General features: G+C 37.8%; 1 protein-coding gene across 2 annotated transcripts in view; it reads right to left on the bottom strand.

The window, feature by feature from the left end:
* The window catches only part of tns2b (tensin 2b), a 36171-nt gene extending 24427 nt beyond the window's left edge, over positions 1-11744 (bottom strand). Inside the window, exons 1-3 of one of the 2 annotated variants that reach the window (XM_007249130.4) lie at positions 11327-11744; positions 4313-4406; positions 3830-3867 (exon numbers count right to left, since the gene is read on the bottom strand). In XM_007249130.4, the coding sequence (XP_007249192.3) occupies positions 3830-3867; positions 4313-4406; positions 11327-11422 (228 nt within the window). In that variant the 5' untranslated portion in view covers positions 11423-11744. The remainder of the gene's footprint in view (positions 1-3829; positions 3868-4312; positions 4407-11326) is intronic. The other variant, XM_007249129.4, reaches the window with a different exon arrangement.
* Positions 11745-16152: the final 4408 nt, after the last annotated feature.

Genomic DNA, 16152 nt, shown 5'->3' with positions numbered 1-16152 from the left:
AACACTGACACAATAAACACAGATGCTCATAGATTTGTGCACAAGTAACGATAATGGGCTCTATAATAAAGTAGCCACTGGGTCAAGGTTAGAAACACCATGGTAACACTTTCCTGGAGGGCATTTGTAGTTAGGTGGCTCTCTATAGGCCTCCAGAACACCCCTACACATCACCACCCCATGTCAATAGTGGACTTCAGTACACGTATAGAACACAAAAACCTGGACAACAAACCTGTTTACTGTACTGTTTACAACAACAGCAAAATCACGACAACTACTACTCCCACCAATACTAGCATTAATAAAGAGCAAAACCAAAGAGCTGAGAAGAAAAGCAAGCAGAAGATAAGAGCCATAGATGACAAGAGAAGAGGAGAGAAAATAAGAGAAAGAGAAGAGCAGGGAAGAGAAATGAAAAGAGAGAGAATGAGGAGAGAGAAAAGGAATGAGGAAGAGGAGAGAAATGAGAAATAAAAACAGTAAAAGAGAAGTGAAAAGAAAAATGGCAGGACATAAGAGAAGAAGAGAAGAGAAAAGAAAAATGGAAGGATGTAAGAGGAGAAGAGAAGATAAGAATGGTAGGACATCAGAAGAGATGGGAAAAAAGAGAAACTGCAGGATGTAAGAGGAGAAGAAACTACAAGAGAAAAGAAGAGAAGAGAAAAATGGCAGGATATAAGAAGTGAAGAGAAAAGAGAAGAGAAAAATGGCAGGATGTTAGAAGAGAAAAGAGAAGAGAAAAATGGCAGGATGTAAGAAGAGAAGAGAAAAGAAATGAAGAGAGAAGAAAAGAAAATTGTCTGGATATAGGAAAAGAAGAGATGAGAAATGATGAAAAGATGTAAAAAAAATGGAAAAAGAAAGCAGCAGAGAAAATACAGAAGAAAATAAAATGGTTTTAACAGAGAGTCTGTGTATGAATCGTGATTGGAGGGACAAACAGAGAGATGAAAAGAGAGAGTGAGAACAGCTGAGAGAGTCACGCTGGCAGATGAGTGAAATGCTTGCTGGCCTTACCGAACTATTTCCATAATTCTATTTCAGATAATCAGCTGGGCTGAGCTGCTTCCTGCATGTGTGTGTGTGCACATGTGCGTGTGTGCATGAGGGTTTAAATTTAACACTGTTCTCCTTGAATCGAACACATGGAATATGCAGTTTTTCTGTCTATAGCACTGTAATACTAAAGTGAGTGAGGCCTGGTGCATTGTGGGACGCAGAGTGAGGGCCTGACAGGAAACGAGTCCACAACATGTGATAATGAGACACATAAGAATCCCTTTACTGCATCCTGTCTCAGCAGGCTAATAACTGACGAGCCCCTCACACCATACACCCCCCCCCCCCGCCCCCCCCCCCCCCACCCCCCATCCTGCTGAACACCAAAGACATGAATAAACACTCACTCACAAGGATGATCAAAGACTAGGACAGTCTGAATGAGACTGTCTATATAATTTCTACATACTGGACTTGATTGTCCTTGCCAAGTCTTTATTTTTCTTAAAATACTTAATACATGATAATCTACACTGTATTGATTATTATTTATTGAAAAAAGTAATATAAATTCTATCTTCATATTCTTTGTTATCTTTAATAATCAGAAAAATAATCAAAAACACTAAAAGCAACCCAAAACAGTCCTTATCATTTTGTTAGAAGGAAATGTAAAGGCATTTTTACCTCTGAGATGAAAGTTCTCCTCTGCTGTCCCTGACGACAGTTCTGACAGTGCAGTGAACACACTCTATTCCTGTTCTCACACACACTCTGTCTCTCCCCTCCCTCTCTGCCCAGGGCACCCCCACCCCAAGCTCTCTCTCTTTCTGTCACTCACTACAGAGAGCGAGAGAAACCAGAGAACACTGACCTGATGTTCCACTTTGAGGTTCCACTATGAGGGTGTAACAGCTGCGCTGTGCTGAATGACCGTTTCTGTTGGATAATCTTTTAAACTCTTTGATGATTATTAATCTTGAAGCAACAATATGTACCAACATTTTTACCTTTAAAATAATTCTGATTCTCTAATGATCTGTTAAAGGCATACCAGCATCTCCATCATTGCCAATCCGGACTTGGAACATTTGCAACTGCACTATATAACTCAGTATTTAGTCCTATCCGGATGGTATTAGTTTCTCAAGGGGACATCTGTGAAAAATATTTCACACTTCTACTCAGTAATAAAACTCTTGCATCCGTTTTTGATTGAAGGGGCAGTGAGTTTTTTGGCTTTCTCAGTGAGTTTTCACGTGACATCACGTTCAGTAGCTCCTCCATATCCACTCGCTGTTGTGTTTACATGAATCTCAGTGGAAACGCACACCCAAAATGTAATAACAGTGTGTGGCAGTGGACAAATAACTATTTTATTAACTAAAAAAGTTCAGCAAAAAACAGTAGATAATTCAGTCTGTAATTTTCTGAGAAAAACATGTACACGGTCATTCCGGACAGAAATAAAATCACAGTGAACCCCTATAAAAGAGAAAATTACCTCAGGACCCCTTGAGAAACGAATGACGTGCAGATGGGGCTTTTGATTTTGTAATGCTGCATAACCACAGTAATGTATGTTTAAACTCCAATAGTTGCTTTAACTCCAATCCTTTATTCAGTAGCCACTATGAAACTCTATGTATTTTGAAAATGTAATACAAACTCCTTCTATCTCAAATATTCACTTTTTTCAAATGATCCAAAATGATGTGCTTTCACCTCCAATAGAAGTTCCCAAGGTCAGTTTCTTCCTCTGCAAAGCTGTAAAACCATTTTGCAGATGAAACGTTTTTGCATGACAGTGATGGTATATCTATGGCATGTATTAAATAGTTATGAGTGAGCATAAGTTTTAAGAGGGATTATGTACAAGCCCTTAGAGTTTAAGAGATTAACATATTTACTGAAAGCAACCAAAGCTTACAGACTCATTCATCTGCATTAAGACTGTTTTCAGAACGCACTGAGTGTGTTTACATCAGAGCATCAGAATCGTAATCCTTTAATAATGTGACATAACAAGGCCAACGGCCATGTCACAGATATTTACAGATGCAGAGAGATACACACACACACACACAAACAAACATATTTGTGTTTTATAGTGCCAAGGTATGGGGTCATACATATGTCCTATTTGTATTTTATCATCACTTACTTACACAAAAAACTTACTTAAATTTTTGTTTTGTTTTGAATTGTTGTTTTGATCCACTTATCCTAGAATTTTCACCCAATGTAAATTGGTAATAAAAAAAAAACGTTTTATTTCCCCAAAAATAATAACAACATTAATATTTTTTATAGATATGAGGTGCCGAATCAGGTCACTCACTCACTCGTGTTTAGCAGGCTGAAGATTTTCCACAAGGTGGACTTTGAGGTTTCAAACTGCTTTTGGTGCTCTGTATCAATGATACTAGGTGCCCCCAAATGATTTAAATAAAACAGCCACCTTTTGCAATACATGAATTTTAACTTAAAACATTGGATCAAACATTAAATTAAGACAATTTACGGACATAGATGATGTGTTTACATATATGGTATTTTCACCATTAAAAAACAAATTAAAAAACAGTGCTTACAGTAAAATATAATTAGGGAGTGAGAGTAGACTAGAGTTCAAAAACTGGGGGTCAGACACTACCAGAACCAGATTCACCTAGATAATGATGCACTTATGTGTTGGTGTTGTTACATTTTAGAGTTAAATTAAAGCTTGTGTTACAAAGAGCTATGGAGGAAATACTAATTAGTAAATTAGCACACAGTTATAATATTTTGTTTGTGAAAGTTGGGTGGGGTGTTGTCATCTTACCTTTGGTTCATGGTTATTACGAGCTGCAGTTTTACATTCTGTAAGAGAAAATTAAATTATAGTGTGAATGTCTGCATCCCTCTGGCATGCATTAACCCTAAAACTATTACATTTATTAAAAGTTTATAATAAATAATTTGGTTATATAAAATAGCTATACTATTATATAGTAAAATATGGTACCTTTTGGTATTAATCTTTTCTTAAAAAGGCCAAAAAAATGATAAAAAAAAACAGTGGAATCTATTGCGTAGTGAGTAAAACTGTTGTCCACTGCTGCCCTACATATGGCAGACAAGAATTTGAATAATATTAATAAGAACAGCTAACAAATATTTTAAATACAGTAAAAATGCTGATTCAAATAGCACTATTAACTATACTAAACTCAGTTAATTTGATTGGATGGTGTATACCATTTATCAATGTGGGGGATGTAGGAGGGATAAAATAGTAGAAATGGTGTATGCGTGTGTGTCCTACCTTTACAGTAGACTCCATCACTGTCTAGGGTCTGTGTACACAGAGCACACTGCTTCTTTTTCCCTTTGAAAGAGTGTGATTCAACCTCCCCCAACTGAGCAAACAAACACACACAAACACAAATAAATACCCACATACAATGCCAGGGTTACTCTGTCTCTGGGGATACACTGTACATTTATAGGTTTGTTTGTGAAGTAGAATAATAAAAAGGCTAATAATAGCTGGAACAATACACAATAAACAGTGTAAATAGTGCATACCATGCAGCTCATGCAATGAACATGTTATATAACGATAACATCTGTTTATATAATTTCTTATTACTAATTATGTTACTTCTTTTCAGTGCACCTGTTCAGTTATTTTCGATAAACCTGCAAATCTGTTGTTTAGACATTTATTTCAGGCACTAGGACATGCAGTGGGGTCCAAATATATAAAACTATTTCAGAAAATGCATTTTTTAAATACTTTTACTTTTAATTCAGTTCATGTTTTAATTACAAAGTACATTATCAGAATATTAACATACATATTTCAATGTCCTCTGAATCCTATAAAACAGAATCTGTTAAATTATAACATAGGTTTTAGAATATGATCATATTGGGTGGTGTTCCCCCTCTGAACATAAGATTAAAAGAACAAGATAAGATAATGCCTAACATTTATTAAAGCTTCAAAATCATTATGATACTCTGCTCTCTTGTAATATCCTCAAGGACAATTTATTCAGTCTATTTGAATTGAATTGTAATGTAAATAGGGCACTCTGGCCTTTCTAATGATGCCTTAGTTGTGGGGGTGTGGTTAATAGAGCACAGGGACTTCCTTTTCAAACTGGTAGCCATTGCAGCTTTCACATTTTATAGGAAAAATACTTATTTTTGCATATATTTGGTTTTAGTTAATGATAATAAAGTGTTTTGAGATTATATGTTCTCATATATAAAGTATTAGATTCTGAGCTTTTATTTATTTTACTTAATTTATTTTGTAACATTTTAGAAATGTTAAGCAAACCCTTTAAAACCCGTTGAAAGCTTTTTTGTGTCCTCTATAGTTGAGAACTAGATTTACTGTCTCTTATTTTAACTCAGTTTTTAAGTTCAAGGGCTGAGTAAGGCAGACTAAGTGTGGGGAAAAAGCAATGTGTCATACTTTTTGGGTATTACAGTGTATTAAAAAGAGAAATAAAAGTTATTTTTGCTTATTTACACCCGCTCTCACTTTCTGTGACTTTTCGGCATCTCCCAACTTGTCCAGAAATGCATGTGTAAAGCATGTCTCTTAGGAGAGACTCAAATCACAATCACAATTTATACTACTGCACATTCCCTCAAATGTTAAAGATGATCTACATTCATACACACTGTAATGCAAGATGCCTGTCCACAGTTTTAAACCACAGATACTTAAGATTAATCCAGCAAACCCTGAAACTCCTCACCACCACGGCCATCTGTATGATAGCATTAATCAATGGCCCACTGTTTGATGATAGTAACAGTGTATCAATGTATCTATAACAATACTTTAGACCTTTGCTTTCTCTATGGAAATAACTGAAAGAGTGTTGTGATCTGGACACTAATCACAAAGCTTAAAAACCAGCTGTCTAAAAGTTTACTTTGGCTGGTTTGTAGCAAGAAATCAAACGCTGGCACTGCAGCTGCAGTCTGCTCAGAGATCTTCCCTGATGGCTGAACATGATCAACATCAACCGGAAGCCAGACCGCATATTATACTGTGGCGCCATCTACTGACCCTGTACTGCTGCTGTTATCTGTTTACCAGCAGAGACATGCTGTCAGGAAAACAGGAGGTCTGTGCTGAGATACAGTATATCCCCTTTAATCAATATTACAGTGTTGTCTCTGAAGAAAGGTCTTTAACCCATCGTGTAATTTGCTGATTTGCTTCAGTGAGCATCCTGACCAGCTGTTGGCCAAAATATGGGTTTTGTGTTTTAAGGCAATCTTAACTAATCCAAGTAGTTTAGAAAAAGTCACATCAAGTGCTTATCACATAATAACGGGCATTTTTATACAGTATACAAAGATCTTAATACATGTAGCTGTCAGTTTTTTGTACCATGTGTCAACACTCTATGACTAATGGACCAATAATAAATAAATAAAAATGCTCCAAATCTTTCTTAAAATAAATTGAAATAAAAATATAAAGTATATTTGCTTCCTCTGTAAAGTTGCCATATTGGACATACAAGGTCGTGGTGTGATGGTGATGATATGTTTTTAATATATTGTAAGAAAGTATGGTAATTAGTTCATAATGTGCAGTTATTCTTTGCTAGTACAAACAGATTCTAGTGCATCTCTCTCCCTCTCTGTCTCTCTCTCTCTGTCTCTCTCTATCCAGCCAAGTCCACACTCATGACTAAAGCATTTCCCTCTGTGTCCCTCCCCCAGCACACACATGACTGCTGGCTGGCTCGTCAGCAGCAGCACTGTTACTCGAAATGTGACATCAACAGTAACAGAGAGAGAGAGAGAGAGAGAGACAGAGAGAGAGAGACAGACAGAGAGAGGGAAAGAAAGAGAGAGAGAGACAGACAGAGAGAGGGAAAGAGAGCAGTGACTGATTAATAGACTGATGTATGATAAACAGATACTAATAAATACTTTCACATCAACACAGCCTAATACACTGCCAACATACATACCAATAATACTTGTATACTTGTCCAACTGCACAAAGAGAAAAGGAGAGAAGAGAGTGTACTGACTTGACTGGTAGAAAGGTGATTGACTGATAACATATTTAACAAGTTTTCTAAGTCTTTTCTAACAGTTTTTTTTCACTGAAATATAATGTGAAAAATGTATGTATTTTGGAACCTATTGTAGAGGTCTCATCTTCACTGAAAGCTTCCATTCTACTCAGACAGCTCTGTTTTCTGCAGGAAAATTTAAAGTGGCCTAAGTTGAAGGCCTGTGGGGCCTGTGATGCAGAGTTGTGGGCTCTGCAGTTCCAAGAGCCTATGCAAAACCTCCTGCCTGCAAAAGGCTGTGCTAAAGGCGGTGCTAAACATCTGTGATTATTTTTGTGAATAAAACAAGAGTGGAGCTAAAATTGGAGCTAAAAAAAAACTTCAGTGTTATTTGTGTACCCTATTTACATGCACATCACATTGAGCTTTCTACAACCATTGGCAGAGCATCAGTTAAGTTATTTTTTGGGTTTTTGAATGAATGGTGTCAATTAAAGTGAAGTTCCAGACACGGCAAAACAGGCTTATCTAGTTTCAGTATTGGAAGGCCAGTATCCAACACAGTTTATTGATTTACTTGCTTAAACACATCCACTAAACAGATTTACAGTTTAAAGATGAGTTGAACCACATGTCTTTAAGCAAGCGAATCCCCAAACTGTGATGAATACTGGCTTTCCAACACTGGATTTGCAGCTGTTAAGAAATGTATGCCAAAGCACACTTTACTGAAACACTTTATTTAGTTATTGTTCTATTTTGTCGGGCATCTCTGTATCTATAAACATAGCCATAAATAGAATTGGCAACACTGAAGAGAGGTGATGTAAAAAACATTGATTATGTTCATCTACAGTGGCTTCTTTCAAGGGGTGGGATGTATTATATAGCAGGTGACAACATCTCAGAACCCCTAGTGCCTTTTCTTTGTTGGTATAATGTCATTTTTTTGCATGTAGTGACCAAATAGTAATCTTAGAGTGTCAAAAGCAGTAACAATTGCAGGCCTACAAATCTCAGCCAATTTGACAAGGGCCAAGTTGTGATTTTTATTGCTAAATGACTGGATCAGACCATCTAAAAAACTTTAAACTTAAGTCTTATGGGGTGTTCCCAGGATGCAGTGGTCAGTTCCTTCCAAAGGTGCTTCAAGAAAGAACAACCAGTGAACCAGCAAGAGGATCAAATAGGCATCTAATAAGGCTCACTGATGAGATAGATGGAGACCCCACCTCAAATCTAACAAGACTTGAAGGATCAGCAGCTAGTGTATCTGTGCCAGATACCTCAGGACATCTTCAGAGGTCTTGTTGAGTTCATGCCCTGGGACCCAGACAGTTTTTTTTTAGTTTCCATGTTGGCCCCACATATGAATGTCAGTGGTTGGACCAGAAGGGGTTAAAATTGGCTCCATCTGGGATGTACACTGCACATGGGGCCAAGATGGTGTGAGATTAAGGTGGGCTGTAATGCCTATTCAAAAAGCCCAACTGAGTCCCAGCAAAAGCAGATGTAAAAACCCACTCAGAGCCCATGCCCAACTAGAAACCACCTAGCCCATGTTTCACCCCTATAAGCCTCACATGAAGTGTTGGCTAAAATATGTTAATCACATCATAATGCAAATTTCATCTGTCTTTCATAATATACATATGAAAATCTAAATTGTCAATGTGGGCAAATTGTAGGTATTGGGCCCATAACAGAAGTACTTTTTTTCTGTCGGGGGGTCAGGAGTCTGTCAGGTCTATGGCAAAAGCTTCAGTTTGTGTCTCTTCAGGTAGTCCATGGTGGTTTTAAAGAATATTTGGACGATTAACCTGTTAAAAACACCCTCTTCATTTGAGTTTCAGATTTCTAACATATGTTTTCACATTTCAAAAAGTATAGTGGAATCCATTATTCCCTTTAACAGTGTTATACTGTCTGTGCCACTGGCAGCAACACAACCCCAATGCATGATTCACCCTCATGTCTCACAGGTGACAAGGAGTTATTTTCATGAAAATGGAATTTCAGTCAAAGAGTTTTCATCCTGGTTCCTGTTAGTGATGGAGCTTTAATTTTATTTTTTCACCTTGACTTTCACAGTTCCCCTGAACTGTAAAAAGTATATTTGCATAAATCTTGCAGACAAGAATTACATTTAGATCTTAAATCTATGTTTTATTATTGCTATGACAAGGTTTAAAGAATCAAAGCAAACTTAAAGCTTGAACATTTGATTCTGCTGATAATTCGATAATTAGAGTTACTGTGCCTCAGTAAAGAGTACTACTTTCGCCATGCTCAGGGTGCTCAACCTTATGAACAGGCCGAAGTAATGATTTTATGTTACTGTACATTAGCTTTAGCTGAAAAAATACTGCAGTTAGTGGTTTGATTAGTTATAGAGGCTGTGTTTATGTGTGTCTCTGTGTGTGTTTTCTGTCTGTGACAAATTTTGCTGGTGACATTTTGAAGTGGCAGATCATGAATCCTTGTAACTGGAACTCCAGCCCAGTCACACACACACACACACACACACACACACACACAAAATATTCTCGGCAGGAGTAGACGGCAGCAGGTGGGAAGTGCATGCCTGCAGGTCGGTATGCCTCCACCGTCCCAGAATTCCACCATTTATTTTTATCCCGCCTGACTGTCCACTGTAACCCTGGGAAACGTGTGTGTTTGTGCGTGGGCACAGAGACAGGAGCCTTCATGCTAAATCCTTTTCCACTACACTAATAATACAGTTAGGAAGCATGTCTATCCATTAAGTCACACTTGCATAGCGTACACATTCACTTGATACAGCTTTCATGGCCCTTTTTCAAAAATTGCAAAAAGACATAATGTGAACACTTTAGTCCTGCTTCACGTGATGTTCTGAAGTCAGTGGATGCTTAAGTAAAGTGATAGAGTCTCACAGGGTAATGCTGAAATGTGTGTAATATACCCAGGAGATTACTCCACTTACACACACATGCTGTTAATATCATATTTCCTGTGGCGTGGGTGTCAGGTTGTACTGAGGCCATATAGGCCTTCTAAAGCCAACCTGGAGCCATGCAACTGCCCAAGCTTTACTAGAAATCCAACATTACACACACAACACACACACAAACACACACAGACAAGCACTGCATACAAACTGTCACACATATGATTCATATGAAGTTTAACCACTTAGACCCTGTATTTATGCTCACACATTGTCGGTCTTAAAGCTATATTATCATGATTCACTTCAGTTTCATAGGGCCTGCAACAGAAACCTGTGGTACTAAACATGATATCATCGCTGTCCAAAACAGCAACTTTACAGGAGAAAGAAAAAAACCTTCTAAATTTTCAATGGAAGTAAAAAGAGTTTATTTCAGGTCATTTTTAAGTATTTCTATTGGTTCATTCATCAAGATATTTTGGCACAGTGTAAGGGAAAGTTTGTCTGTTCAAATTATGGAGTAAACTAAAAATCCACAAAAATGGAGATACTTGTTTTTCATTGGACAGTGACGATATGCACAATAAATGCATAATAAAAGGTACCAAATAATTTACAATATGCTCTGCACTGGGAATAATTATTAAAGAATGAACACTTGCACAGTATTAACAGAATTATTGATAAAATACAATATAATAAAATAAGAAAATACCACAAAATACTGTTTCTATTAATGCTCTCAATTCCTTACATTAACTTTTATGCTTCCTGCCCACTGTCTGAGCATTTTGCTAAGGACTAGGTTTAATTTAGGTTTAATCCCTATTACAGAATTACAGAATTTATGTGAATACAATGATCTGGTAAAAGCATCTGCAAAAAATGTTATTAATCATAAAATTCGTTACATTATTTGGTGGTTATAAAAACTTTTATCTCCATATGTATTGCATATGTACTGTTGACTTTTACATTGTGTGATCAGGTTGTAATAAATTCAATAATAAGTGCTTAAAATTTATTATTTTTTGTTAAGAACATGAGGGTTTGGTAAGGACAAAATTGCAAAGGCCAGATATTAAACACCCAAATGTGGCATTTTTATAAAACACAAACTAAAAGCCATTGATACCATTAGATACAATCAAGATAAAATACAGATATTTTAGCTGTATGATTAATTTTGTTGTAATGAGAGAAAGAAGAACTGTATTTTTATTGCAATATTGGTGTCATACCGACTGTAAACCACAGTGACAGCACACATTACACTATGAGTAAGTCCAGTGACCTATGCATGACCCTATTGGCACCCACAGGGCACACACACACACACACCTACCTCTGTTAGGCTGAGTATCTCTGTATCCTCGGTGCACTCTCGTGTTCTGGGGGTGTTCTCTTTCACCCTCCGTTGCTTACTGAACACACAGCCCATCCCAGCAACTTCTATTCACTTCTCTTCTCTTCACTTCTCTTTCTTCCTCTTATCCACTGTTCTCCCACTTTTTGGTGTTGAGTTGCTATCCTTTCCACCCCGCTGAGGACCCTGCCCTTCTCTCTCCCTCCTTCCTTCACTGGCCACTGGCCCCAGTGTGGGGAAAGAACTGTCTTTTGCTGCTGTTACTCACACACATTCTCTCTCTCTCTCTCTCTCTGTCCTGCTCTCGCTCTAGGTGTTCTCCCTCTGCCTGTTGCTCTCCTTCTCCCACACATACTCTGAGGGGCATGTGTCTCAAACACACACACACACACACACACACACACACACACACACACACATACTTACAGACACACACTGGTGTAGCCCCCCACCCTCTCTGTCTCTCTCTCTCTCTCTCTTCCTCCCTCTGTCTCTCAGCTGTTTTGGAAGCCTCACATCAGAATCGTTCCCACTCTTTGGCATTCAGCTTCGTTCACCCACAGGGAGTCAGCACACAGACAGACACATCACACACACACTTGCACATGTACGCGCAGACACACACAAACACTTGTACTCCAAAACATCTCTACCACAAAGTCCCTCTGCTCTCTCTCTGTCTCCAGGCCTTGATTTGCACAAAAAGAAACCTTATGTGCTCTATTCACTTTTCCTGTTTTCTACTCCCCATCATTCACATCATTCATTGATAAAGGACAATGACAGTGTCTGTTCTCATTTCTCCAGCAATATCTGCTCTACACCCCAACACTGGTCTTTTAATATCACTGTACAGCCATTCATAGTTATTACTGTGTGCTCCCTATACTAAGCAACAACTTCTTACAGCAGTGTTTTCCAATCCTGGCCTGGTACCCATTTCAGCCCGGCACATTTTCAAGAATCCGCTGCAAGTGTTTGACTTGATGACACTATACACAGCTCTAAAGAAAAGAGACCACTTAAAAAAGGTTGGGTTTCTTTGATTTTACCAAATTAAAAAAACTCTGGAATATAATCAAAAGGAAGATGGATGATCACAAGCCATCAAACCAAGCTGAACTGCTTGAATTTTTGCACCAGGAGTGGCATAAAGTTATCCAAAAGCAGTGTGTAAGACTGGTGAAGGAAAACATGACAAGATTCTGAATGCAGTGGAAAGTGTGGTTACAATGAACACATTTTTTCGCACAATGCAATGCAAAACAGAAAGTTAGGAGCTAATCACATCTGGAACAATATTAGAAATTAATCGCAGATAACAGATAATAGATGCAAGTGTAACGCTATCAGTGGCAGAAGAAATTTGCAGTAATGTATGTTGGCATAGCACAGTTTAATAATTTCCTGATAGTACAAAACAGGTTAGTGCAGGTTGGTAAATTAATATTTTATATAAAACCTGCACTATTTACATTAGTATACAGTATAACATTTATGGTATTAGTATATAGTGCACAATTGGGAACAGCTAAACACTCATATCTATCAGTGAGTTGTCCACAGCATGGAAACATCGGAACATATTTTTTCCTTTTGATTCAGATACAGAGACCTTCATCACTGCACCGCCTTCTAAGTGAGACAAGTGTGTTCAACAAGGCATCAACAAAGCATTTCTTATGTTTCAGATGCAGGAAAAATGTACAGGGCAGGAGCACCGTGACCAGGATTGGGAAACACTGCTTTCCACTGAGCATCTGCAGCTAGTGAGGCCTAACACACACAGATTTCTACAGACCTCTACAAATGAGGGGTTAGAAAGTACAGTTTGCACAGTTGAAGGTTAAAGTGTGTGTATGTGTGTGTGTGTGTGTTTCCCTGTTGATGGGATACTTCTGAACAGCTCTGAGCTGTGTGAGGTCATACACTCACAGACCTCCACTGAGCACCAACTGCACTTCTGCACAGACAACAGAAACAACAAGTACAGGCACCTAGCCCAGCAGGAGAGCCCAGAACCACACACACACACACACACACAAATGTAAGCATCTGTCACTAGAGGCTGAAAACACAAAGCAATACCTACTGCCTACAATCTCTCGCTCATCTTGTATTATATTATATTATCTTATTATATTAAAAGTACATTATGATATAGAATAAAAACAAGACAAAACATTATTATATCCTGTCCCATGACATTCTGCATGTCCGTGTAATAAGAATGCATTATAGCAAGAATATTATATCGTTTCTGCATGATTTTTAAAACATTTTAAAACATCTCAGTTTAAAGCAGTTACACACATTTAAAATTCCCATTCTAATGGTATAGTCCTGCTTTGAGTTCATCTACAGATATTGTTAGAGTAAAATACATAAATAACTAAACAAGACCAGTACTGACACTGATGGAAATTTTGGATTTCTGAATTTCTGAACATATTCTACATAAAATACAGTATATTAGCGCCGTGTTTGCATTAGAGACAAAAATAAAGCCTTAACTCTTCACCTAGCCAGACATCCCAAGTTGCGAAAAATAATTTCATGGGTGGTAGCCCTGAAATATAAAGTCAAATTAACTAACCTCAACATGTTTTGCAGTCATTTAAAGCATCCCATCCAGGGGAGGGGAAAAAAAACACTGTGCGTCCACAATAAAAACTGATTGTTTGACTCACAGAATCTTTGCAGTGAAAAGGCCAATCAGAACCCTCTCTGTTTTGCATGCACATGAGGAGAGTGCATTTATCTGCCTCTCTCTGTCTTTCTCTCACGCAATTGGGGAAAATGTCTGTCACCACTCTCTTTAGATTCCAGTAGATTATCTGACTTTTGGGCATCAGGGAGCCGTTATTGATATGTGGTAGGCGCCCGCAACTTCCAGGAGACTTGGGAAGTCTGCCTAGCTGACTTTGGCCATAGAAAGTCATACATGTCACAGGCTAAATTCACACATGTGAGAGTGTGGGTATCTATCTATCTTTGTAAAGTCCTGCATCAGTTTGGTCTCAGACCTCCTCCATAGTTTAAACGAGGGGTATCCTAACACAGGGCCTTTCACTACCATGCTATAAAAAAAAACTCTCAAAGCAATCATCTGCTCTGCATCCCTTTAGACTTCTGCTGTGATGATGGTGTGTAGTCTGTATGTAGGTGTTACCGTGTTGTACGGACCCAAGGTATAATGGTGGTTGTGTGTGATGTTATTACCATTCTGACCCACTAAATCAGTGTTACAATTAATTTTAATATAAAAGCAATTGTAAAAAACTATAAAAATAATCATGTTAAGAATGTGTTAAAGCATGAAATGGAGTAGTACAGAATATGAAATACACTAAATGAACAAAAGTATTGGGACATTTTCTTATTCATCATTTCTTCAAAAATGTAGGGTATCATAAAATGGTTTATCCTGCTTTTGTTAAAGTAACTCTCTGCTGGGAAAGTGTGTTTAACTAGATTTTGGGGCCTTAATATGAAAATCTGACTGCATTCAGCAATTTGATTATTTGTGAAGACACCAACTCATCCTCAATTTTATTTTTTTCCCCCAAAAGTAGTGCATGGAGCTCCTGAAAATTTCAGACAACACAGTTCCACTGCTATACAACTCAATCTTGGGGAGGTATTCTACCCCTCTAGCTCACACCTGGCATTAAGCACAGTGTCATTATATTGTTTTATATAAACTCGAGTTACATAGCGACTGAACTAGACCTGTGTTTGTGCATTTGCTTATCTCACATTGCTGTCATCAATGCGTGTAAATTAAAGTAGATAAATGCATTCTTTTTAAATACATTCTTTTTAAACGGAGTGTCCACAAAAAGTTAGACATAAAATGTATCAATGTGGCTTTGCTCTAGATTTCGAAGAGAAATCTGTGACCACGTAAACTGTCTTAAGAGACTTTCACATTCATGAAAAATGGTTTTTGAACAGCTGTCTCAGAAATAATCCTCCAAGAGCCGTGGTGTTAGTCACACAGGGTCAGGCCAGGCTGTGTTAGACCCAAAGAGCCAGTTGTTGTATATTTTAGCTCAAGCTGCTCATATAAACATCAGGGTGGTATAACAGAAACGCCATCGCAGTGTGTGTGTGTGTGTGTGTGTGGTGAGGAACAGGCTCGCAGAGCTTGTTTTCTTTTTACATGATGTTGGACGTATCCCTTTATAGTCACGTTTACATTCCACCACAGTCCCATATAAACCCATCACACATCCTTCCACCCACCAATCATAACATTACCAAAAAGGCCAGTCAGTGAGCAGCAGAGGAGTGACTGAAAGGCAGCATCGGTCCCCGTCTCGCACTCACTCATCACTGCGCTGTAAGAGCAGTCCCACCTGCTACACACTGGACCCAGCTGGCATATGACCGACAGTGAAATGTGGTTGAAATATTGTCAGTTGATGTTGGTTTAATGTTGGTATATATTAAATGGAAAAGGAATTGAAAAGCTAAAAAATACTTTAAGAGAAAAAGATGAAAATTTGAAAATTGTAATTCATTCTTTTGTTTTATTATTGTATTTTGCATGTTATTATATTTTAATCATACCACTGTAAATACAACCCCAAACCAGAAAAAGATGTGACAGCATGGAAAACGCTCATTTAAAAAAGCACTGTGTTTTGTACATTTGATTTGGCTTTTATTTGATGACAGACAGTATTAACCCAAATATTTGTATGTTCTGTTTGGTCAACTTAATTTTATTTTTAATAATATACACCCATTCCTGCATTTCAGCCTAGCAACACATTAAAAAAAAAGTTGGAATGGTAAAG

This window comes from Astyanax mexicanus, chromosome 5 (genome assembly GCF_023375975.1).
Source record: "Astyanax mexicanus isolate ESR-SI-001 chromosome 5, AstMex3_surface, whole genome shotgun sequence".
Classification (NCBI taxonomy): domain Eukaryota; kingdom Metazoa; phylum Chordata; class Actinopteri; order Characiformes; family Acestrorhamphidae; genus Astyanax; species Astyanax mexicanus.
This window is presented reverse-complemented; position numbering and strand designations above follow the sequence as displayed.